Source organism: Aotus nancymaae, unplaced genomic scaffold (assembly GCF_030222135.1).
Source record: "Aotus nancymaae isolate 86718 unplaced genomic scaffold, 86718_ANA_hifiasm-v0.15.2.pri h1tg000076l, whole genome shotgun sequence".
In the NCBI taxonomy this organism is placed as follows: Eukaryota; Metazoa; Chordata; class Mammalia; order Primates; family Aotidae; genus Aotus; species Aotus nancymaae.
Genome location: NW_026988491.1, coordinates 24,451,368 through 24,476,237, shown reverse-complemented (window position 1 = coordinate 24,476,237; position 24,870 = coordinate 24,451,368). Strand labels below are relative to the sequence as shown.

The 24,870-nt window shown below is 53.5% G+C and overlaps 1 protein-coding gene across 9 annotated transcripts in view; it reads right to left on the bottom strand.

Moving 5' to 3' along the window:
• Positions 1–24,870, bottom strand: part of PPP6R2 (protein phosphatase 6 regulatory subunit 2) — a 98,453-nt gene that overhangs the window by 5,389 nt on the left and 68,194 nt on the right. For 4 of the 9 annotated variants that reach the window (XM_064368267.1, XM_064368273.1, XM_064368268.1 and 1 more), the window contains 15 exons: positions 23,592–23,729; positions 22,160–22,225; positions 19,236–19,348; positions 18,760–18,873; positions 15,448–15,574; positions 13,780–13,932; positions 6,330–6,539; positions 5,401–5,465; positions 4,339–4,454; positions 2,683–2,768; positions 2,053–2,133; positions 1,403–1,500; positions 1,033–1,162; positions 705–829; positions 224–384 (listed from right to left, as the gene is read on the bottom strand). In XM_064368267.1, coding sequence (XP_064224337.1) covers positions 224–384; positions 705–829; positions 1,033–1,162; positions 1,403–1,500; positions 2,053–2,133; positions 2,683–2,768; positions 4,339–4,454; positions 5,401–5,465; positions 6,330–6,539; positions 13,780–13,932; positions 15,448–15,574; positions 18,760–18,873; positions 19,236–19,348; positions 22,160–22,225; positions 23,592–23,729 — 1,783 coding nt within the window. The remainder of the gene's footprint in view (positions 1–223; positions 385–704; positions 830–1,032; positions 1,163–1,402; positions 1,501–2,052; positions 2,134–2,682; positions 2,769–4,338; positions 4,455–5,400; positions 5,466–6,329; positions 6,540–13,779; positions 13,933–15,447; positions 15,575–18,759; positions 18,874–19,235; positions 19,349–22,159; positions 22,226–23,591; positions 23,730–24,870) is intronic. The other 5 variants (XM_064368270.1, XM_064368269.1, XM_064368271.1 and 2 more) reach the window with 5 other exon arrangements.

The window sequence follows — 24,870 nt, the reverse complement described above, 5'->3', positions numbered from 1 at the left end:
GAGAGTGACCATAATCGGGAGGGCAGGGGCAGGAGGCCACCTTTCGCTGGCAGTGCAGCACAGACCCCTACTCAGGACAGCTAGGAAACAGCCGGGGACGCGGGCTCCGGGCTATATTGAGTTCCAGATGCCTCGGCTCCAAATGAAGCCCACAACACCCAGGCCAGGGTACCATGTCCTGTCCCCGACACCCACGTCCCTGGCCTGTGGCCCACAACGCCACCTTCTGAGTCACCCTCCACAGAGGGGGCTTCGTTCTTCCCAGGGGCCGAGGGGGCATGTGCCCCAGGCACGTCTCCGTCTACTGAGCTCGCCTTCCTGTCCTGGCTTCTGCACTCCAGGCCGTTCTTTGAGCAGCTCTCTGAAGCATGGGGGGCTCCAAACCTGAGGGAGATGCAGAGTCAGATGCCTGGTGGCCCAGGACAGACACCTAACTCTGATGGCCAGTGACGACTCCAGGCTGAGGGTAAGCACAGAGCGTCCGGAGTGAGGAGCACGAGTCGCTCCAGCCTCAGCTCTGGGCTCCTCAGTGTCACCCAGGGCCTCAGTGCTCCACCTGCTGTGCTGGGCCCAGAGCTTGCAGGACGGGTGTGCTTGCTCTGTGAGCCAGCGTAACAAACAGCAGGGCAGCTGGGCATCCGACAGGTGTTCTGGGAGCTGCACCTCCTCCGCGGAGGCTTCGGGCAGGTGGGTGGCCCCTGTACCTGGCTCTGGCTGTCACCCGGGTGGCACAGCGTGTGTCACTGTCCTCCCAAATATCCTCATCCTCGTCGTCGTCAAAGGGCTGGATGCGGTCGCTGCAGCAGGCCTCAAACAGAGCTGCGCTAGGCTGCAGAGCAAACCGTGAAGGTCGGTTTCCAGAGGGTCCGTGGGAGACAGGAGGCCCTATCCCCACAGGGCTCCCAGAGGGGCTTAGTTCAGGATGTGGGAGCCCCGGGGCTGGAGGGCAGGATGGGAGGGGCAAGAAGAGTGGCTGTTCCCAGCTCCACAGGGGGGTCTTTCCCAGCCCCACTGCACAGGCCCATGACAGACCCAGCCATGGCACAGTCTGAGCTGCCTGGGAAAAGGCTGATGTCGTGGCCCCACACAGTCCCGTTCGCTCACACTGTCCTCGTCAGCATCGATGTTGAAGTTGATCTCTGCAATCCTGTCAAACGGGGCGCTGCAAGAGCAAGGGGGATGGCCTCAGTGCTCCTCCCGCAGTGCTCATCTGGGGCCCTCAGTGCTCCTCCCGCGGTGCTCATCTGGGGCTCTCAGTGCCCTCACACAACTGGAACACTTGCTGTCTCCTGGGGAACACCAGGCCACACTCCTAGCAAGGCCTTAGGCAGCTGCCCCCATGGGACCCCAGCGGTGAGGAGGGAAGTTGCACCTCATGCAGGGGGCGTCCAAGTAGACTCACTTGATGTTGTCATCCTGGTCTGCAAACTCCTCATCATTGAAGCCAAACTGATCCACGAAGTTGGCTGTCATCTGCTGGATCTGGTAGTCAGAGAAGGCCTGAGAGGGGAGGAAGGGGGGAGGAGGGGGAGGGAGGGGAGGGGGAGGAAGGAGGAATGGAGTGGGGAGGAAGGGATAGGGGGAGGAGGGAAGGGTGAAGGAGGGGAGGGGGGAGGAGGGAAGGGGGAAGGGATGAGGGAGGGAGGGAGGGAGGGACAGGCGCATGTCATGAAGCAGGCCTCTGGCCTGGAGGCTGCTCTTTGGGAACCACAGTCTCTTTAGTTGTTCAGGAGCTTCTCCTCCAGCAAAAGTGGGCACTAAACTGACTTTTCGGGGCTCACAATTTTACCAAAACGGGCTGTGTGCTCATTGCAGTCACATCTGAGATGCGCCCCACGTTCTCTGACTTTCGAGTCCATCTGCTGTGTCCTCAGTAGTCTCATCAAGGTGAAGTGACTTTGGGGTTCTCCCCTCAGACCCACCCGCCTCATATGTGCTCGGAGCCGAGCCCCCTCTCCCCTTTGCTAGTGAGATGCCATCAGAGACTCTGGAGGACCAAGCGCAGGTGCCGAGAAGGGCCCGGCAGGGTGCAGGTGCCGGCCACGCCCTCACCTGCTGAAGGGACAGCTCGTTAGGGAAAGCACCCTCAATGTCCTCGTCCTCACTTGAGGAGTGAAGGTGGTGAGTGCTCACCTAAAACACAGGCCAGATGGGGTGGGCGTGTGAGCCAGCCCAGCACCCCAGACCCCGCCCAGCCCAGGGCCCAGGACCCTGCCCAGCCCAGGGCTCCCAAACCCCACCCAGCATGGCCCTTGTCAGACCTCTGGGCCCAGTAGGCCGTGCTGTGTAAGGAGGTGCCCAGGTGAGGCCAATGCCCCATGGCAGCCCAAACTCCATGTGCAGGGGGCATGTTGTGGGTCTCAGGCATTAGAAGCCCTCTGCCAACAAGCTCCAGCTCCTGGAGTGGGAGGGAAGGGACCCAGGGCCCACACCGGCTCTGCACAGAGGTCCTCAGAGAGCCAGCCCTGGGTATGGCACAGAACAGGGTCTGTGTTACGGACATCGGCCCAGAGGACTGAATGCACACTTGCAGGGTGGGCATGGGTACCCGCGCGCTAGAGGAGCAGGCAGGTGTGTGACCCTTGTGCTTCCCTTGGCCTCTGCCTCAGGGCAAAGGCAGAAGCGTCTGACGGCATCCCAGCACCGTGCGTGCACCGAGGGAGCAACCCCGAGCCTCCTCACCAGGTCCACGGTGTTCCTGCGGTTCGTCTCCGTCAGCGTCTCCTCCACAAAGCTCTCCCAGCGGCCTCGGCAATCCGCAGGGAGCCCTGCAAGGGAAGAGCTGCCTGGTGAGCCCTTGAAAACCCTGTGCTGATGGTGCAGGGTGGCCAGGAGTTCTGGCAGGTGCGCCCTGGTGCAGGAGGATGGGGCGGTGCCACTGTGGTCAACCCATCTGGGGGCCTGAAGCAGGGGCTTTGCTGGATGGGAAGGAGACAGCACAGCTGGTGTCCGGAAGGGCCTGGGGCCACAGTGAGACTGAGGTGCAGCAACCATCAGCAGGGTGTTTCTGCCCTACAGAGACCCCAGTGGGTGGGCATCCGAGCTCTGAGTCTGTTGGGTGGAAGCCCACTCTGAGGAACTCCCAGAAACACAGAAGCCGTGGAACAGAATCTGAGAAAGCAACCAGCTTCCTTCACCCTGCCTCACAGGCCCAAACTCAGCAGCAGCCTACAGGCCTGGGCGCGTGTCGCATCCGTTTTTCCGGGGAGGTCAGAGCCCTGGAAGGATTCATTCACAATCTGGAGACTGTGGGGATGACCCAAGAGCTTTCTCCTTGCCCCTTGCCTCTCCAAACTGCCCCCGCCCTGGGGAGCTGTCCTTGGCCTCTACCTCCACCCATGTTTTGCCCTCCAGGATGTGGGGAGGCTGTTTTGATGATGGCCAGCAGGCCTGACCTCGGCAGGGGCTGCCGGAGCCCAACACAGGAAACCCCTCACCCTATGGTTCAGGGGTGCAGGGAGGAGCATCCAGAGCTTCCTCACCTTACACCGTATAAAAAGGAGGGGCCACGGCTGGGCCTGCCTCTGCCATGTGTGCTGTGCCTGCACCCACCTAACCCACTGAGCTTTTTTTTTTTTTTTTTGAGACGGAGTTTCGCTCTTGTTACCCAGGCTGGAGTGCAATGGCGCGATCTCGGCTCACCGCAACCTCCGCCTCCTGGGTTCAGGCAATTCTCCTGCCTCAGCCTCCTGAGTAGCTGGGATTACAGGCACGCGCCACCGTGCCCAGCTAATTTTTTGTATTTTAGTAGAGACGGGGTTTCACCATGTTGACCAGGATGGTCTTCATCTCTCGACCTCGTGATCCACCCGCCTCGGCCTCCCAAAGTGCTGGGATTACAGGCTTGAGCCACCGCGCCCGGCCTGAGCTTTTAAGAAACAGGGTGCTACCTGCTCCCTGAGTCGTGTGCCACCACATCTCACACCAGAGTGAGAGTGTGAGACTCGCCAGCCACCCGAGTACAGAGTAAAGCTGGCACATGGCCAGGACTGTCGGCACCCAGGCAGGACTCCATGAGCTGCAAGGAGCCTGGCGGCCCTAACGGCTTCTGCACATCAGCTCCAGAGCTACCAACTGCCCCCGGCAGGGACTGAGTCCCCTGTGCCACATGCTGATGCCTGGCAGGGTCTCCACAGATGTCTGCCAACAGAACCGACACACGAGACCCGGGCCCCCTGAGAAGAGATCTGATGTGGGAAGGTGAGAGGACAGAGACGGCTGCACAGTGTATCAGCACAGTCAGCACCTGCTGATGGGCAGAGGACAGCCTCAGGCGGCAGTTCCTTCAGGACCCCGGTGCCCGCAACCAGCAGAAGGGTGACCGGGTGGGGGGCTCACCTCGGATGACCTCGCTGATGTGCGTCTGCACAGGGCCCCGCTCCAGGTTCTGCACCACCGCGTTGGCGATCCGCGTGAGGTGGCCCATGTTCCCACGCCTCATGCCACCTGCTGCCCTGAAAGTAACAGGCACCATTCAGGGTGGCCGGCCCCAACCTTGCCAGACCTGTGACCCAGAGAGCCACGTGGCATAGGCCTCCAGGTTCACTTCCAGAGCAAGTGCCCAGCCCCTGCCCAGCGCCCACACCCCCGGCCCTGCCTCTGGGATGCTTCTGTTTGAGCAGCACCTGCCAGGTGCAGCAGGCTCATCCCAATCTCACTACCCAAAGTGCCACTGAGACAGATGAGGAGACAGACCCTGCTCTCACCCCATTCTACAGACAAGGAAGTGGAGGCAGAAAGGCTGGGGCGTGGCCTAAGCCCTGCTGGAGGAAGCAGTGGTGCAGAAGGTGAGCCCACACTGTCAGCTGCAAAGCTCAGGCTCGGCACCCCACAGGAGGCGCAGGTGGGCGAGACCTCCACACCTGCTGAGCCTCTGCTTCCCCGCAGCTGCACTCGGACCCCTCCCAGCTCCCGTGACTTCCCTCCTCACATCCCCCAGAGCCAGACAGCTCCCAGCAGGACAACCGATGAGAGGGGATGGCCTGGGCCCAGGATCATCAGCAGGACACGTGTCCTGACCAGAGGGAACACCCGTCAAGCAGAAGACACGGAAAGACCCAAGGAATGCGTCCCCGCGTGTGAGTGCTGCGGAGCGCCGGGTCACTGGGGAACGCGCATGAGGGCAAGCCAGCTGGGCAGGGGCCAGGGCAGGGGCCTAGTGGGGATGGGACCGCGTCCTGTCTGCTCCCTGTGTGTCCCCTCCCCAAGTAGTATTTGCAGCTGTCCGCCCAGCAGGAGAGCCCCTTGCACAGCGGCCGCAGAGCGTGGAGCTGCGTCGCACACCCGACGCTGCACCCAAGCCTGCAGTCCCGCACGCAGCATCACCCACGCCTGGGTGAGGTGCATCTGCGCGTTCCTGACTGACCAGGCTGGGTCCCTCTGTGTCTGAGCGGCTCTTACTGCGTGTGGTCGTTGGCTTCCCAGGCCTCCAGGATCCTCTGCACCAGGCAGCACTTCTGGAACAGCTGAGGGCAGGCAGCGCAAGTCAGGGTTTGAAGGAGGCACGTGCTCTCCTCCACCCATCGCCAGACTGGGCAGGGCTGGATGCAGCCATGGAGTCTGTGGGGACTCTGCCCTGTACCTGCTGCACACGCCCGGCCCCAGCCTCCGTGGTCCTCACAAAACACCAGAGGAAGGTGCAGCTCAGGGGCTCATACTGCTGAGCACCCTGAAGATGAAGCCTGAGAAAAGGACCCCTCTCCCTTCTCCAATCCCTGCAATTGCCCCGGACCCCGTCTTCCCCTGGGCCTCCCCTCCATCTCTCCACTGCCCCCCACTCTGGCCACTCCCCCACCCCTTCCTCCGTGTACAGAAGGAACGACTATGGCTGTCAGCACTTTCTCTCCTCCAGGCCCCGACACAGACCACTTCTTGTACCTGGGATGTTTTTCCTGGGCTCCACCTCACACTAGAACATGCCTGTGGCCTTGCTATCTGGGTGAGGGCCCCTGGTTGGCCTGCGTGTCCCTGAACAACACCCTCCCCATCATGTGGCTCCCATTACTGACACTGCTGGCCCCCTGGCGTTTACTCCCTGGACCTCCAGCTGCAGGCCAGACTGGACCCAATCCACCCAGTGTTCACTCCTGCCAGCCCTGCACACAGAAGGCACCCAGGACCCCTGCTAAAGGCAGGTGAGAATGAGACCCGCAGGACCCACTCAAGCCCCACTGTCTATGAGCCTCTGACTAGACACCTGGGGACCCTTTTCCAAGCCCTGCCTCCATGTCAGCTGCACATGGAGGCCTGGCACCCGTCAACACTGAACATGGACACGGTCTGAGTGGGGCGCAGCCCGTGCTGTTGAGCTGGATGCTGCTGGGACTCACATGGGTCACCATCGTGTTGTCGGGGGGGCTAGTGGCAAGCCGGGGGGTCTCCAGGCTCCGGTTCTCATTCTCATGTGGAGGTTCCACCCTGCTGTCGGATCCGCGGGCTTCTGTCCTCTCCTCACGGGCAGCATGGGACAGAATAGCGGCTATGCATAGTTCCACTTGGAAGTGCAAAAAGTTATTCCAGGTGTACTTAAAAAACAAGTCCTGGATAGACAGAGGACAGAAGACAGTTCTTAGATTGGTTTTCTCCGGCCAGCTGAACCACAGAGCAGAGGGAAACTCTTCCTAAAGGTGGCTCCTAACGCCTCAGGAGCCCAGTCTCTGGGCAGCCAGGAAAGAGTTGTAGGCATTTTCCTGAGGCTCATCTCTCTGTTACGGAGCTTCTTCAAATAGCCACTGAGCACTTCCATCTTCTGCCTGTGGGTGTCTTTCTGTCTCTGCTCCAACCTGCCCCAAGGTGAAAAATCAGTCTACTTTCTGTGGGGTTATTCTTTTTGTTTTGAGATGGAGTCTCGCTGTGTCACCCAGGCTGGAGTGCAGTGGCGCGATCTCGGCTCACTGCAACCTCTGCCTCCTGGATTCAAGCAATTCTCCTGCCTCAGCCTCCTGAGTAACTGGGATTACAGGCACCTGCCACCATGCCCAGCTAATTTTTGTATTTTTAGTAGAGATGGGTTTTTGCTATGTTGGTCAGGCTGGTCTCGAACTCCTGACCTCAGGTGATTTGCCTGCCTCAGCCTCCCAAAGTGCTAGGATTACAGGTGTGAGCCACCACGCCTGGCCTCTTTTGTCCTTAAGTTGGAACCTTAACTCATTGATTTGTATCCTCTTCCAGTCTGTCTTTAAAAGGCTATACATTTGCCTGTATACAATCAGCTTTAACTACATTCTGTACATTTTACTATGCAGTATTATCCTTCAGTTATAAGTATTTGAAAAATTCCTTTATGATTTTGTCTTTCTCACGAGTTATTAGAAGTGTGTTAGACTCTCAAGCACAGGAGGATTCCACCCAGAATGGGCAGGCTTGTGCACATCATCCATCACACAAACATGAGACTGTGAGGTGCACATTCAGACACTCCCCAAGGGAGCCCGCACCTAAGCAGCATGGGCTAAAGCCCAAAGGAGGTTCTTTCTGGCCACCTAGGCACTCCCCTGGGGGACAGAGGTGGCTGAATGAGGACAGCTGCTGTCTCTTACCTCCCATGTAGCCTCTTCCAGACCAGGACAGACAGGGGGACATAGGTCTGACCCACTTGCCCTCCACTGCCACCTCTTACACTCCAGGGGCTATGGCAGCCTGTGCCCGAGACCCTCTTCTGCCCCCGTGGAGAAGGAGGACTGTATGGAGACAGACTGGGGTGAGCTGTACATTCCATACCAGGATATGAGCTTGGGCCCCTTGCTCCACACAGCAGGGCTGGAGCTAGAGAAAGGCAGGAGGCTCATCTGCTTGATGTAGTTCACAGAAACCCAGTCCCAATCTTGGCTTCTCCTTCTCTGCCCACGTGACCTTGAGCAACCTTGGAGGAGGCTTTACTGTGTTACCTCATCTATAACGCGGAGTCAGACCTAGCCCTCAACAAAGAAAAGCCCAGACAAGATGGCTTTGCTGGTAACTTCTACCAAACATTTATTTGGTGGTGGTGGTTTTTCATTTCCTGGCGATCAGGTCTACCAAACATTTAAAGAGTTAACACCAGTCCTTCTCAAACTCTTCCAAGAAACTGAAGAGGAGAGAACACGTTCTATAATTCACTCTATGAGGACAGTGTTACCTTGATACCAAAGCCAGACAAGGGCACTACAAGAAAACAATATTCCTTATGAACACTGATGCAAAATACTAGCAAATCAAATTTAGCATCATATCAAAAGAATTATACATCAGGACAAAGTGGGATTAGTTCCTCAAATGCAAGGATGGTTCAACGTATGAAAATCAATCAATACACCACATTAACAGGATAAAGGACAAAAGCCAAACGATCATATCTCAATTCATACCAAAAAAAAAAACCTGATAAAATTCCACATACAGCCAGGTGTGGTGGCTCATGCCTGTCATCCCAGCACTTTGGGAGGCCGAGGCAGGTGGATCACCTGAGGTCAGGAGTTCCAAGACCAGCCTGGCCAACATGGTGAAACCCTGCCTCTACTGAAAATAGAAAAATGACCTGGGCGTGGTGGCAGGGCCTATAATCCCAGCTACTCTGGAGGCTGAGGCAGGAGAATCACTTGAGCCCAGAGGCAGAGGTTGCAGTGAGCCAAGATCACGACACTGCACTCCAGCCTGGGCAACAAGAGTGAGACTCTGTCTTAAAAAAAAAAAAAATTCAACATAATTTCTTTTCTTTTTTTTTTTTTGAGACGGAGTTTCGCTCTTGTTACCCAGGCTGGAGTGCAATGGCACGATCTCGGCTCACCGCAACCTCCGCCTCCTGGGTTCAGGCAATTCTCCTGCCTCAGCCTCCTGAGTAGCTGGGATTACAGGCACGCGCCACCATGCCCAGCTAATTTTTTGTATTTTTAGTAGAGACGGGGTTTCAGCATGTTGACCAGGATGGTCTCAATCTCTTGACCTTGTGATCCACCCGCCTTGGCCTCCCAAAGTGCTGGGATTACAGGTGTGAGCCACCGTGCCCGGCCTCATAATTTCTTGATAAAACACTTAAACTAGGAATAGAAGGAAACGTCTTCCATATAATAAAGGCACCTTTGAAAAGCCCATAGCTAACAACATACTCAATGCTGAACGACAGAAAATTTCTCTAAGATCAAGGAGGCCCACTCTTGCGACTTCTATTCAGTCTTCTCTTAGAAGTCCTAGCCAGAGCAACTAGGCAAGAAAAAGAAATAAAAGGCATCCAAATGGGAAAGGAGGAAGTCAAATTACTTTTGTTCCCAAATAACATTTTTTTTTTAAGAGTATGTATTTCTTTCCTTTTTCTTTTTTTTTTTTTGTTTTTGAGATGGAGTTTTGCTCTGTCACTCAGGCTGGAGTACAATGGTGCAATCTCCACTCACTGCAACCTCCGCCTCCTGGGTTCAAGCAATTCTCCTGCCTCAGCTTCCTGAGTAGCTGGGATTACAGGTATGTGCCACTATGTCCAGGTCATTTTTGTATTTTAAGTAGAGACAGGGTTTCACCATGTTGGCCAGGCTGGTCTTGAACTTCTGACTTTGTGATCCGCCTGCCTTGGCCTCCCAAAGTGCTGGGATTACAGGCATGAGCCACCGTGCTCGGCCTTTTTTTCTTTTTTCTTTTTTTTCAGCAAGGGTCTTGCTCTGTTGCCCTGGTTGCAGTGCACACAGTTGCATGATCTCAGCTCACTGCAGCATTGACCTCCCAGGCTCAAGCGATCCTCCCTCTTCAGTCTCCTGAATAGCTGGGACTACAGACCTGTGCCACCACACCTGGCTAATTTGTAGAGATGAGGTCTCACTATGTTGCCCAGACTGGTCTTAAACTCCTGAGTTCAAGCAATCCTCCCATCTAGGCCTCCCAAAGTGCTGGGATTACAGACACAAGCCACCACACTTCTCCTGATACAATCTTATACATAGATAATTCTCAATATTCCACATAAATTGCTAGAGCTAATAAAGAAATTCAGCAAAGTTCTAGGATACAAAACTGACACACACAAAAAAGCAGTTGTGAGGGCCAGGCGTGGTAGCTCACGCCTGTAATCCCAGAACTTTGGGAGGCCAAGGTGGGTGGATCAGGATGTCAGGAGTTTGAAAGTAGCCTGGCCAACGTGGTGAAACCCGTCTCTACTAAAAATACAAAAATTAGTCAGGTGAGATGGTGGGTGCCTGTAATCCTAGCTACTCGGGAGGCTGAGGCAGAGACTTGCTAGAAGCAACAGGAGGTGGAGGCTGCAGTGAGCCGAGACTGTGCCACTGCACTCCAGCCTGGGCAGCACAGCGAGACTCCATCTAGAAAAAAAAAGCTGCATTTCCATACACTAGCACTGAATAATCAACAACAACAAAAAAAAAAGTAAGAAAACTACAATTTTATATATGGTAGCATCCAAAAGAATTGTCATAAAAGGCTTGTACACTGAAAACAATAAAACACTGCTACAAGAATTTAAAGACCTATTTAAAGTAAAAGGGGCCAGCCATGGTGACTCATGCCTGTAATCCCAGCATTTTGGGATGCAGAGGTGGGCAGATTGCTTGAGGTCAGGAGTTTGAGACCAACCTGGCCAACATGGTGAAACCCTGTCTCTCCTAAACATACAAAAATTATTTTGTGGTGGCGTGCACCTGTAATCCCAGCTACTCAGGAGGCTGATGCAGAAGAATTGCTTGAACCCAGGAGGCGGAGGTTGCAGTGAGATTGAGCCACTGCACTCCAACGTGGGCAACAGAGTGAGACTGTCTCAACAATATAAATAAATAAATGGGAAGACATCTGTGTTCATGGATCGAAGACTTAATATTGTTAAGAAGACAGTATTACATGTGATACTGTGTACAGTGATCTATACATTCAACGTAATCTCTACCAAAATTTCAATAGCATTTTTGCAAAACTTGAAAAACCCATCCCCAAACTCATACAGAATCTCAAGCGATGACTCTGAATAGCCACAACAATCTTGAAAAACAACAAAGTTGGAGAACTCACACTTAACACTTACTACAAAGCTACAGTCACCAAAACAGTGTGGCACTGGCATAAGGACAGACATAAACCAATGAAATCGAACAGAGTACAGAAAGAAACCTTGGCTCACACGGCCAGCTGGTTTTCAACAAGTTGGCTGAGACCATTCATGGGGGAAAGGACGGTCGTTTTTTTTTTTGAGATGGAGTTTTGCTCTGTCACCCAGACTGGAGTACAGTGACATGATCTCAGCTCACTGCAACCTCTGCCTCCTGGATTCTCCTGCCTCAGCCTCCCAAGTAGCTGAGATTATGGGTGCCTGCCACCATGCCTGGCTAATTTTTGTATTTTTTTAAAGTAGAGATGGGGTTTTACCATCTTGGTCAGGCTGGTCATGAACTCCTGACCTGAGGTGATCTGCATGCCTTGGCCTCCCAAAGTGTTGGGATCACAGGCGTGAGCCACTGTGCCCAGCCTAGGACAGTCTTTTCACCAAGTGCTGTGAAAACTGGTAACCCCATGCAAAAGAATGAAGCTGGACCCTTACCTTACACCAGATACAAAAATTAATTCAAAATGGACCAAAGACCTAAACATAAGGGAGAAAACATAAAACTTGTTGAAGGAAGCACAGAGGAAAAGCTTCATGATACTGGATTTGGCAATGACTTTTTGGATATGACATCAAAAGCACAGGCAACAAAGAAAAAAAAGATAAATTGGATTTCATCAAAATTTAAAACTTGCGTGTCAAAGATCATTATCACAGGAGTAAAGGCTGGGTGGCTGGTGGCTCATGCCTGTAATTCCCGCACTTTGGGAGGCCAAGGCTGGAGCATCGCTTGAAGTCAGGAGCTCAAGACCAGCCTGGTCAACATAGTGAGACTCCATCTCTACAAAAAATTTAAAAATTAGCTGGATGTGGTGGTGCATGCCTGGAGTCCTAGCTACTCCGGAGGCTGAGGTGGGAGGATCACTTCAGCCCAGGAGTTCAAGGTTACAGGGAGCTATGATCACTGTACTCCAAGACCCTACCTCTAAAAAAATTTTTTGTGTAAAAAGATAACCCAAAGAAAAGAAGAAAGTATTTGCATATATCTGATAAAGGATTAACATCCAGAATATATAAAGAACTTCTACAACTAAAAAAAAACCTCAATTCAAAAATGGTCAAAGGACTTGGATAGGCGTTCCTCCAGTGAAAATACACAAATGGCCAACGAGCACCCGAAAAGCAGCTCAACGTCACTAATCCTGCGGGGAGCGCAAATCAAAACCACAAGGAGACACCACTTCACGTCCGTATCAGGACGACTATCATCAGAAGAAGGCAAACAAGTGCTGGCGGGGATGTGGGCGGGGATGTGGAGGAATGGGAACCCTGGGCACTGCCGATGGGAAGATAACATGGTGCAGCCACTGTGGAAAAGCTTGGCTGTTCCTCAGGAATTAACCACAGAATTGTCATATGACCTTGCAATTTCACTCATAGGTATTTATCCAAAAGAATGGAAAGTAAGGATGCTCTTCCTTTCAGGTATTTCTACACTCACGAATATAGCAGCCTTATTCACAATAGCCAAGCGTGGAAGCAACCCAACTGTCCACGATGGACAGAACGTGGCCCCCCATGTAACAATTATTCAGCCTGAAAAAGGAAAGAAATTTTGACATACACTACAATACTGAATGAACCTTGGGCACATAATGCCAAGTGAAGTCAGTCAGTCACAAAAAGATAATACTTTATGATTCCACTTATAAACTACCTAAAATAGTCAAAATCAGAGACAGAAAGGAGAATGGTGGTTGCCAGAGGCTATGGAGAGGAAGAATGAATGGGAGTTAGTGTTTAATGGAGAGGGAATTTGTTTGACAAAATGAAAACCCTCTAGATATGGATAGTTGTAATGGCTACCCAAGATTGTGAATGCACTGAATTATACACCTTAAAATAGTTAAAACAGCAACGTTTACGTTATGATATTTTAAAATACATAAAAGAGAGGAAGAAAGTGGAGGAGAGAGTTCTTCTGAAGAGGGAAAGGAAGTTAGGTCTTTTATAATTGCTCCCCTGATGCACACTGGGCTCTGACAGCCAAAGCAGAGCCCAAAACTCCTCAACGCTGACAGAACCTCTAGAGAGACAGCACTTCAGGCCTAGCGCTGAGGCCCACCCTGGGACTAAGCCTGCAGGGAGATTCTAGTAGAGCCCCAGAGCCAGGCAGAAGAGGGGTGCTGCGTCTGCCAACAGGACCCACTAGGGTAGTGCCCCCTGCTCTCAGGGGAGCAGCCCCCGTGCTCTCTGCAAAGAAGACTGCTTCCCTCAGCCAGCACTGCCCGCCCGCCCATTCCTCTCCTCAGATACCCAGAGCATCCTGCAGGCCATCTGTGGGATGGAGGAGCACTGCCCATTGGCTTTGACAGAAACTGTCCAGGTGACCTTCCATTATGGAAGACGGGAGCTTCTCTTTTAGCATGTTTTATACCTAATAACCACTGTGTTTAAGTTCTATGTTGTTAGGTCAGAACACGAGGAAGGAGGTAGACTCCACCCACCAGGGTTAGAAATCTGCCGTTTTCAGGCCAATTCGACAGAAGACTCATCACTTCCCATGAGTCTACTGTGGCGGAGGCACGCCCCACTGCTGCTCCAAGCCCCACCAGGGACCTGTGCTCCAGCCTTGGGACTTGGGACTGGGACCTCCCCTTGGCAGAGCTCTGTCCAAACGCTGAGGCCTTGCTCTGCTGCTCTTGGTAAGTCCACAGGCTGCGCCCGGCGCACTCACTGACACGCAGAGCTGGCTGAGGGCCACTTACCAGCAGCAAGTCCATGGTGTTGAGCCGGCAGAGCTCCTGGTTGATGCTGGGTGTGTTTGTGTGCAGCAGTGCTGCCATGAGGCGGGCGCCATGCAGGCGGGCATTCCCCAGGGGCTCCTCCAGCACACCGATGGTGGTCAGGATCGCTTTCTTCTGCAAACACAGACAGCACCACCCAGTTAGGCCCCGTGAGCAGTGAGGTCACTGCTGGACTCTCTGGGCTCATGCCCACCACTCCAGGGCCAGGGCCCAGCCTAGGGGAGTGAGGTATGTGGTGGGGGTTCCTCAGGGAGGGCTGTCTGCCAGAAGAAATGAAGGGATCAATGAAGAGCCCACTGCTCCCCTCAGGGCCTCACAGAGTGCTCCTAGGATGCTCATGGGCACTCCAGTCTGAGCCTGCAGGGCTAAAGAGCCGTGCACCTCCGTGGGTGAGATGTCCAAGATGGGGCCAGCAGTACCAGTCAGAGGCCAGAACCCCTGGCACGATGCCTCGGTGAGGATGCCCACAGGGCACCCTCCAGGGACATGACTTCAGAACACCAAGTTAACAGGTGTCCTGTGAACACACTTTGGGGAGACTGATGGGAATGCCTCCTTGGATGGGCCACAGGTCTTTTCTTATCCCCCACATTCAGCATAATACATTTATCTTCTCTTCACTGAAGGCTCCAGGCTGACAAAACAGAATCCCAGCACCAAAGGAGCTTACTAGTGGGGCAGGTGGATGTTACCAAGGTGGTGAGTGAGAGGAACTGAGCTGTAGGTCAAGTGGGTGCCACGTAGCAGGGGTGGGCTGTGTCTGGGGAGGGTGAGACAGGATGTGGGGGCACCCTGCCTGTGTCTGGGGAGGGTGAGGTGGGATGGGGGGGCAGCCTGCCTGTCTGGGGAGGGTGAGGTGGGATGGGGGGGCAGCCTGCCTGTGTCTGGGGAGGGTGAGGTGGGATGGGGGGGCAGCCTGCCTGTCTGGGGAGGGTGAGGTGGGATGGGGGGCAGCCTGCCTGTGTCTTGGGAGGGTGAGGTGGGATGAGGGGGCAGCCTGGCTATGTCTGGGGAGGGTGAGGTGGGATGGGGGGGCAGCCTGCCTGTGTCTGGGGAGGGTGAGGTGGGATGGGGGGGCAGCCTGGCTGTGTCTGGGGAGGGTGAGGTGGGACAGGGGGCAGCCTGCCTGTGTCTGGGGAGGGTGAGGTGGGATGGGGGGGCAGCCTGGCTGGCAGTCTGAGCTGGAAGGAGCCTTTGTGGGCTTCACCCTCCTCAATGGGACCCACGCGCCGACCAGTGCTGCTGAATGGGGCAAAGGGCTTCCCCTGCAACCCCCTGGTCCCCTCTCAGGAGCTGAGCATCCCTTAGCTAGGTGCCCCCAACTTGGAGGCTAGGCCTATGGTGAACTCAGGGTCAGCTGCCTGAGGAGGCTGTAAAATGTACAACTCCCAGGCCTCCCTTGCAGAGGCAGAGATGAACGTATGCAGATCGAGGAGGGGAGCAGTCCTGAAAATGTGTGTTTTGGCATCTGCCTGGTGCTTCTCAAGTCGGGGTGTGGGAATGGCCATCTTAAAACACATTCACTCCACACACCGCTTCCTGTGGGACAAGCTGTGGGTTCCTCTCCCTGCAAATCATCCTCTCCTGCGATGCCTCCAAAGGCACTCAACAGTCGCCATGGCCATTTACCTTGGGCGGGTTGAGCAGGAGCTGGTGGAAGTCCTTCAGCCGAGGCTCGATGCCGTGTAGCACGCTGCTGCTGACAGCGTACGACCTTTCCAGTCCCTGAGAAAAGGAGTCCACCAAGCCCTCTGTCCTGTGGGTGAGGAAAGCAGATGGAGACTGGGGACACCAGGGCCCTGCCCAACTTCACCAGCAACTCAGTGCACCATCATCTTCCAGAAAAAGCTCTTTTAACTTTCCCAAAAAGAAATCCTAGGGGAGTGCAACTACTCAAGGTCTCCACACACGATCTGGTGACAGGTACAGGCAGAAGAGAAAGGCACTAATGACCTTCAGGAAAACACTTGCTTGTGACATCAGAGAACACGAAGCCAGGGCAAGTGACACAGGACTCACTGCCCGTTAGCCCCCAGCGCCGGTCAGGGGGCTGCTTGTCCTCCTGCTTTGAAAAGTGTCACTGCTATCCCTGTATCTTCACCGTTCCTGTGTGGTGTTGGTGTTTTTGAGCTAGAGTCTCACTCTGTTGCCCAGGCTGCAGTACAGTGGTGCGACCTTGGCTCACTGCAACCTCTGGCTCCTGTGTTCAGGCAATTCTCCTGCCTCAGCCTCCTGAGTAGCTGCAATTACAGATGCCTGACACTAAGCCCAGCTAATTTTTGTATTTTTAGTAGAGACGGGGCTTCGCCACGTTGGCCAGGCTGGTCTTGATTACCTGACCTCAGGTGATCCACCCGCCTCAGCCTCCCAAAGTGCTGGGATTACAGGTGTGAGCCACCACGCCTGGTCCCTGTGGTGTTTTCAAGCAAGTCTTCTGAGATATTTTTTAAACACTCTTTCCAGCTGTAAAAGTAATACATAATCACATATCACATATTTTTTTAAAGCAATGTGCAAAATAATTATTAAAAATCAGAAAGCCAGGTGCGGTGGCTCGCACCTATAATCTCAGCACTGTGGGAGGCACAGGTGGGAGGATCCCTTGAGCTCAGGACTCTGAGGCTGCAGTGAGATATAATAGTGCCACTGCATTCCCACCTGGGTGACAGAGCAAGGCACTGTCTGAAAATGATAATCATCATCACAATAATCAAGAGAAACAGCTGGCTTATCCCTGTTTTCCTGATTTTTACATGATCCCCTCCATTACAAGCAGAGTTGAGCTTGGCCCTCAGAAGTGGCCCAGCTTTCCTGGGTTTATGAAGATTAAAATATCAATATTCCAGTTGCCCAACTAGAGAAAACGATAACATTATAACTCTACTTTTGGTGAATAAACTAACAAATATGTATGAGGCAGTACTAGAGAGGGAGGGAGGGGAAGTCCTAACAATTTCACTACCAAGGTTAAGTCAATTTCTTGTCATTTTTCTATTGTGCCTTTTTCTTTTACTTTAAAAAAGCACAGGCTATCGGTGTTGGGGGCGGAATGATGTTCTCCCCAGAACTTGGAAATAAGGGTACTATGGCCACCGTGGGAGAGTCAGACATCATCACAGCTCATGATGAAATGGAGCCGACAGAAACGTCCTTCAGACATCAGGTTCCTGCTGGCATGTGGGGAATCTGAATCCACGGATGGGGTTCAAGGGCCAGCAGGAGGCCAGGAGGGAAAGTGGCAGAGAGCACTAATGTGCTCCTTTCGGGACACACCCTACAGGGTCTCCCGGGCACCTGGCAGGCCAACCACACCCCCTGTCCCAACGCCTCCCTCACAGACTCTCCACTCGGCTGTCTTTCCATTTGCGCCTCATGGGCGTCCTCCTCAGAGTTTCAAGTGCTTCAATGGCTCTGGCAGTGCCCAGTCTTCTATGACCTGTGAGGGCAGGACCAGGCCCCACTGTGATCCAGAGCAACAGTTTCAAACACTTTCTGAAATTTCCACCTGGGGTCCAAGAAGGGTCTCTAGCACCTATATCCTCAAACAAACTCAACTTTCACCTGAACTCACTTCTGCTACTATCTAGTCCATCTCTGCCCATTCACTGTCATGCCTCGGCAGGCCTCTGACAGCTGCACCTGCACTGACAGCAGTGTGGGGTCACAGCAAAGGAGCTCCTCCAAGCAAGCTCCACTGTCCCCTGCCCACGTATTGTCCCACGCTTGTGTCCACACTGGACCCTCTCACTACCTCATTCCAGGGGCTGTCTCTGACCATATGCGGCCTCTCAGGGAAAACATCCCTGATCTGTGAGGTCCACCGGCCCATGTGGGTCCCTTCTTGTGAGCCCTGAGGCACAGGGTGCACGTAGGCTGCACTCACCGGCTGCACTCACCACTCTGCATGACCCCCACTGTCTACATACTGACCTCATGGGCCAGACTGGGAGCAATAAAGGGGAGGGGCTTTGTCTCAGTTCTCTGTCTCTTAGGACCTGTTCAGTGCACAGTGGGTGTAGAAATGACACCTGATGAATGGGAAAGTGCAATGAGGCCAGTCACTTGGGAACTAAGGGCTCAGCATGACGCTCAGCAGGTGGTGCTGGCCCATGGGTGCATGGGGCTTGGGAGACAGTGGCGAATGGCACACCCCGACCCTGTGAGGGGGAGTCTGCATGGGAGATAAACACATACACACATAACCGTGCACCAGAGTGGAAACCCTGCAAAACACACACACACACACACACACACACACACACACACACACGAGCTGTGGGGACTTGTCGGAACAGTCCTTGGGGAAAACCTGCTAACCACACCTGTTCCACACACACCGACAAATGCATCACCAGCTGTCCCACACACGCTGACACACACATCACCAGCTGTCCCACACACACCGACACACGCATCACCAGCTGTCCCACACACGCCGACACACGCATCGCCGCCTGTCCCACACACGCCGACACACGCATCGCCGCCTGTCTCACACACGCTGACACACGCATCGCTGCCTGTCCCACACACGCCGACACACGCATCTCCGCCTGTCCCACACATGCCGACACATGCATCACCAGCTGTCCCATACACGCCGACACATGCATCGCCAACTGGCCTCAACAAGCACCTTCGCACTGGAGTGGGAGCACCAGTGACAATGAGGGTCCAAGGAAACTTGAAAGTCAACCTTTCAACAAGGGGAGTCTATCCATGTTATGACTTGCATAACCAAAAATTAAAAACACAAACCACATGATCCAGACTACTCATGTGGGCTGCCGTATCACTGAAGTGTCGAGTTCAGCACTGTACAATTTCTCCTCACAAGACTCACCCAACCCACTTGGTTTCCAGCAAGGTAACACCTGAGTCCCATATCACTGTAGCGTCGAGTTTAGCTCTACACAATTTCTCCTTAAGAGAGAGACTCACCCAACCCGCCTGGTTTCCAGCAAGGTGAGTAACACCTGAGTCCCGCTGACGAGGCAGCTCTCCGTCTTGTCCCCGTCAAACATGTTCTTCAGAAGCTGCTCCACACAGTCCTGCCTGCTGGACACACACAGAGGTCACTGCCTGGCAAAGCAGACACACACACAAAGGAGGCAAGGATGGTCCTTCTTCCCCATGGAGAACCCCAGCAAAACCCTAAACCTGCTCAGGCTCAAGGCCAGGAGCCGGGGTTCTCACGACATTCCAGCTGCTGCTGGCCCACACTCTAGACCTGCCCTCTCTGGAAACAGGCCCCAAGTTAACATGGGCTCTGAACGTGGGGTTCATTCCACAACCAGCTCATTAGAATGTGAATCAGAGGAGGTGGCAGCACATCCTGGTGCTCAGAGCAGGGCTCAGAGATGTCCCCATGACCCAGAAAGGGAGGCCCACCAGCACCACGGCCCACCAGCACTCACGACTCCAGCGCTGTGAGGAGGGGGTCTGGCTCCAGAGCCTCTTGCAGCTGACTGCCCTGGTCTCTGCCCAGCCTAACAATGTCACAGAGAGTCTGAGCAGCATTCGACTGCCTCTGAAAAGACAAGGGAGGCACAGAGCCCATCAGTGTGGAGAAGAAACAGCAGGACCAGCCAGTGGGCATGCAGGGTGTGAGCCTGCCAGTGGCTCCTGTGGGAGATGCGGGACTTTTGTTGTTCAATATAATCGTGATGTTCAAATTCTTTTTCATTTATTTTTAAGATGTGGAACTTTCTCTAAACCATTCTTCCTAAAGATTCCAGACAACAGCTTAATTTCAAAGAAGTCTGTGTCTGCCTTTTCCACGGTCAAAACATGTATCTACTTAGATTTATTTTTTCAGTTGTATTGAACAATCTTCAGGAATTCAAAACAAGGTTAATAATGGTCAGATATGCAATGTGGAAATATCTGAAATACACTGAATATGTGGCCATGTTATTGATACTGTATTTTAAATGTAATAAAAGGAGCTGCTATTATTCAGAACGAGATCTGTGAAGACAAAGGTGGTTAGAGAGAAACACAACCCCTGACTCCCCGCAGCTCTGGCTCACATGCTATGATGAGGAAAAGGAAACACAGGAGTATTTTAGGGAGAAAAGAAAGCAGCCAGGTTGGCTCTGGGGTCTGCCTGTGGGACCCAGGACAGGCCATCAACATGACACCCACGTGCACGGGTGGGCTCTGGTTCTCAGGCAGGGTGGCCTCTCCCATCTGTCTGGTCAGCCCTGTGGGCTAACGGAGAACAAAGTAGGCTGGCCAGGCAGCAGTGAAGGCCTCAGATACGAGTCAGCACCATTGTCAAATTTGCCAAGGACTCTACGGTTCTATGTATAGACAGATATGCGTAGTGCATAGGAAAAGGCCTGCTGGGATATATCCCCAACTCTCAACAGGAATTACCAGAGGAAGCCCCACTGTCACCTTAGGTACTTCCAGGGTAGGTGGCTTCTAGGGGGCCCCTAACGATCCTGTCCTGGAGTTCATGACCCTGTAAGCCCCACCTCTTTTTGTGTGGGCTGGACCCAGCCACCCAGGTCTGAAGAGCAACAGTGAGAGGGAGGGAAAGATCAGCTGCCATGTCGTGTGCTGCCCAGTGGAGATGCCACGTGTGCAACGCTGAGGGAGGCCGCACCGACAGCCCTGAGGAACTAGATGCTGCCAAGCCATCTGTGACCATGGATAGAACTGGCCTCTCCCCCAGTGGAGCGCTGAGATGACTACAGTTTTGTGAGAGACTGAGCAGAAGAGCCACGAAGCCACATTCAGATGCCTGGCCCACAGAAACTAATACTGCTACAGATAAAAAAGACTTGCCATAGCAATAGCTCAACTAAGTTTCAGGGTAATTTGCTATTCAGTTACAGATGAATAATACAATTCTATTAGAATTGTTCTTTGGTTCGTTTATTTTTTTGTGACAGATTCTCACTCTGTCGTCTAGGCTGGAGTGCAGTGGCACAATCTCGGCTTACTGCAACCTTCGCCTCCTAGGTTCAAGCAATTCTCCTGCCTCAGCTTCCTGAGTTGCTGGGATTACAGGAACACACCACCACCATGCCCAGCTAATTTTTGCGTTTTTAGTAGAGATGGGGTTTCACCATGTTGGTCAGGCTGGTCTCGAACTCCTGACCTTGTGATCCACCTGCCTTGGCCTCCCAAAGTGCTGGGATTACAAGCGTGAGCCACCACGCCTTGCTGGTTTGTTTGTTTTTTGAAAACAGAGTCTCACTGTCACCCAGGCTGGAGCACAGTGGCGTGATCTCGGCTCACTGCAATCTCCCCTTCCCGGGTTCAAGTGATTCTTGGTGCCTCAGCCTCCTGAGTGGCTGGCATTACAGGCACCTTTCACCATGCCTGGCAAGGCTGTTCTCAAACTCCTGACCTCAAGTGATCAGCCTACCTTGGCCTCCCAAAGTGCTGGGATTTCAGCCATGAGCCACCGTGCCCATTCTAGAATTGCTTTTATAATACCCATATATTAGTTTTCAGTTAAAAAATAAAAGCCTAGGCCAGGTATAGTGGCTCACTCCTGTAACCACAGCACTTTTAAGAGGCTAAGGTAGGAGGATCACTTGAGGCCAGGTGTTTGAGGCCAGGTGTTTGAAGCCGGCCTGAGCAACGCAGTGAGACCTCATATCTATTTAAACAACAACAAACAGCCTAGAGGCCAGGCATCAGGCCCACTCACCACGTCACCGACTCGCCACGCCACACGTAGCCCACTCGCCACGCTGCCCACTCGCCACGCTGCCCACTCACAACTCACTCGCCACACCGCCCACTTGCCACTCGCCACGTCACCCACTGGCCACGTCTCCCACTCGTCACTCTGCCCACTCACCATGCCACCATTCGCCACGTTGCCCACTTGCCATGCTGCCCACTTGACATTCGCCATGCCGCCCACTCGACACTTGCCTCGACACCCACTCGCCACTGGCCACATCACCCACTGGCCACGTCTCCCACTTGCCATTCTGCCCGCTCGCCACATGTCCCACTCGCCACTCGCAAATATCGCCCACTCGCCACGTTGCCCACTCACCCAGGTGAGCAGGAGAATCGCTTGAACCCAGAGGTGAAGGTTGCAGTGAGCCAAGATCGTACCACTGCACTCCAGCCTGGGCCACAAGAGCAAAACTCCGTCTCAAAAAAAAAAATAACAAAAAAATAACAAAAAAAAAAACCAGCCTATAAGTCAGTGCTTTAATAAAGGAAGAAAAACACCTAACCAATCCTCATCTTAGGAAAGTAATGACTTGCCCCTCCCTCACTCCCTTGGCCCACAGCAGAGGGTGATCGGGAGCTGCAGGCCTGGGGCTGGCATGCACGAAGCTGGCTTGGTAAGCAGCACACTCACATCTTCATCCTCACTAGGGTGGATCAATTCCACAAGCCTCTGGATGACTTTCTCTTCATTCAGCCACTGAAAGAGAAAGAGGCCCTTCAGTGTCTCTGTTCAAGTCCAAGTAAACGGAAGGAAAGCCCTTTGGTATAGAAGTCCATGCACCCCAGTTTTCTGGAATAGAGTCTCTGCCTAACACATCCAGACCCAGAAAGAGCGCATAATGACTGAATTCTGGGAGTGGCCTAAAAGATTATAAGGGGTGACCGCTATCCCTCTGTCCTGGTGGTACCTATGGAAGCTCTGTCTTCAGGACTTATCTCTAAGGATCAGCATGCAAATGAGCCAGACAAGCTGAAGCCCAGAAGCCCTGCTGGATGTTGAAGCCACAGAAGCCTCAGTTGCTCCCTGCCACATCGGGGCCTTCCCAGGATGAGGAAGGGTAAATCTACCCTGGTGAAGCCACAGGAACACTGTGGGGTAAAGCTCAAGGGCGACAGGGACCCAGTGTGAGTGTCGGGGGTCCAGCAGGCCTGGGCCACACTTGGCTCCCCCACTGCACTGCCACCCTGTGCCAAATTCCTTATCTGAAAATGGGATGACCTGTCCCCACGTGGCTTTGTGAGCTGAATCAAGTAAAGTGGCTAAAAGCCTGCCTGGGGTACAGTTATGCAGCTTCCCACTAACAGCTATGACATAGCCACACCGCTAGTGCTGATCCTGTGTCCACTGTGTAAAGGTTGGCAATGGTCAGTCATTCCTGCTGAGAAGCTGCTCCCTGAGGAAGCGTTACTAACCTGAGTCAGAGTGACCGCCTGGATGATTCCTGGCTCCAGACAGAGGGCCTCAAGGTTTACTCTACTCTATTTTAAACCTCACCACAAACAAAGCTGGGCAAACAGCGAGCAGAAGTTTGTGCAGCGCTGATTTCCTGGGCTTATTCGGGTGGCATCCTCCTCTATTCAGGGACTACAGGCACCTGGTCTCACTGACTAAACACCATCAGAATGGACACATCCACACTCCAGGGTAGACGATGGGGCTCTGCAGGGAACTGCTGTCCACCAGGGCTTTCCCAGCAGGCACAGACCTGGACACAGGGCTGGCATCTCACTGACCTTCTGCTCTAAGCCACGGGGCTGGGCGCTAGCAGGGGAAAAGGAGGGAGGCCAGGAAAGTCCATTGTGGCCTCTTCACAGAGCAGGAGGCTGAAGACCGCGGGGAGAAGGGACCTCTCTGCTTTGTGCTTCTGAGCGAGTTGAGTCGGGACAGCAGAAGAGGTACAGGCTACAATCCTTGACAAGAATCCCTAACAGCCCCACGAAGAAATGCATGCTGGGTAGAGAGATGGGGGCTGGGTGCCCTGATGCTCTGAGCTCCTGTAGTTAACCAGCTGGCTTCCTGCAACGCCCCTGCCCTCAGGAATTGGGGGGACTCCTAGACTCACGTGCAGGACTTCCTGCCGGAGCCCGGCTGGCTCCACACAGCTGACCAGGCGCAGCAGCAGGTCCATAAGCGCTGAAGTGCCGATGTGCTTCAACACCAGGCTGATGAACTTGTCCTTCTTCTTCAAAAATGTAATCACCTGAAATCACACACACCTGATAGGCAGGCAGGGCCAACCCTGACAACCGTGAGACGCCTCCTCCAAAAACCCTCATGAGAAGGTTGAACTGTTAATTACATTCTGCAGAAATAACGGAAAGACCCAGACAACATGATAAGCAAGCCCTCTTAAGGGACAGGCAGAGAGTCCTAGAGGCAGTGCTGCGTGTGAGGGCCTGGGCAGGAGGAGGCACAGCTGTGGCTCTGCACCAACAGGACACAGCTGTCCCAGGTGGGGTAGCACAGGCCGCTCAATACCTACTGGTTCAAGTTCTTCCAACAGAAACCAATAGTGCAGACAGAGCTGAGCTGAGCTGATGGCCAACGCTGGCAGCCCCAAGCCAAGAACACAAACCCATGGAGCACAGAGCGCACACGATGCCAGCTGCTGACCACAACCCATGCGTGGTTGAAGGGGAAAGAAGACTGAGGTTTTAGAAAAGAAAAAGAGGCATTCTGTGGCTGGCTGATGACCAGTGCCAACAAGGTGTGGACAGCTAAGTACAAGGACACGGGGGACACGGCACCCATCACGGACACAGTGCGCTGCTCAGATGGCAGATCCTAGGTAACAGCGAAAAGGTGAAGGCTGGGCTTGCTGCAAATTCAGCTCAACTCAGCCTACAGAGGTAAGTGCCTGCTATGTCCAGGCTACTGGGCTGGGGGCTGGGGTAGACCCAGCCCTCCACTGGAAACAATAAAAACAGAGAAGGTGACCTGGCTGCAGGACCTCAGCCTCAGTCCCTAGTGCTGCAATGAGGAGGAAGAGTAGGAAAAGGAGTGGTGAGAAAAGAGGGAAGGGGAAGGAAGATGAGGGGGAGGACAGCATAGGGGAGGAGGAGAGGAGAATGACTCTTCGAAAAGGATGATTTAACTTCTAGAAAGACTAAGGACAAAACAGAAGGTGCAAATACAATATTAAGAATGAAACAAAGGACATCACTAAAGAGCCTACAGAAATAAAAACTATTATGAGAAGTTTGTAGGTTTCTTTTTTTTTTGAGACAGGGTCTCACTCTGTGGCCCAGGCCCAGGCAAGATTATAGCTCACTGCAGCCTCTACCTTCTGAGCTTAAGTGATCCTCCCACCTCAGCCTCCCAAAATGCTAAGATAATAGGCA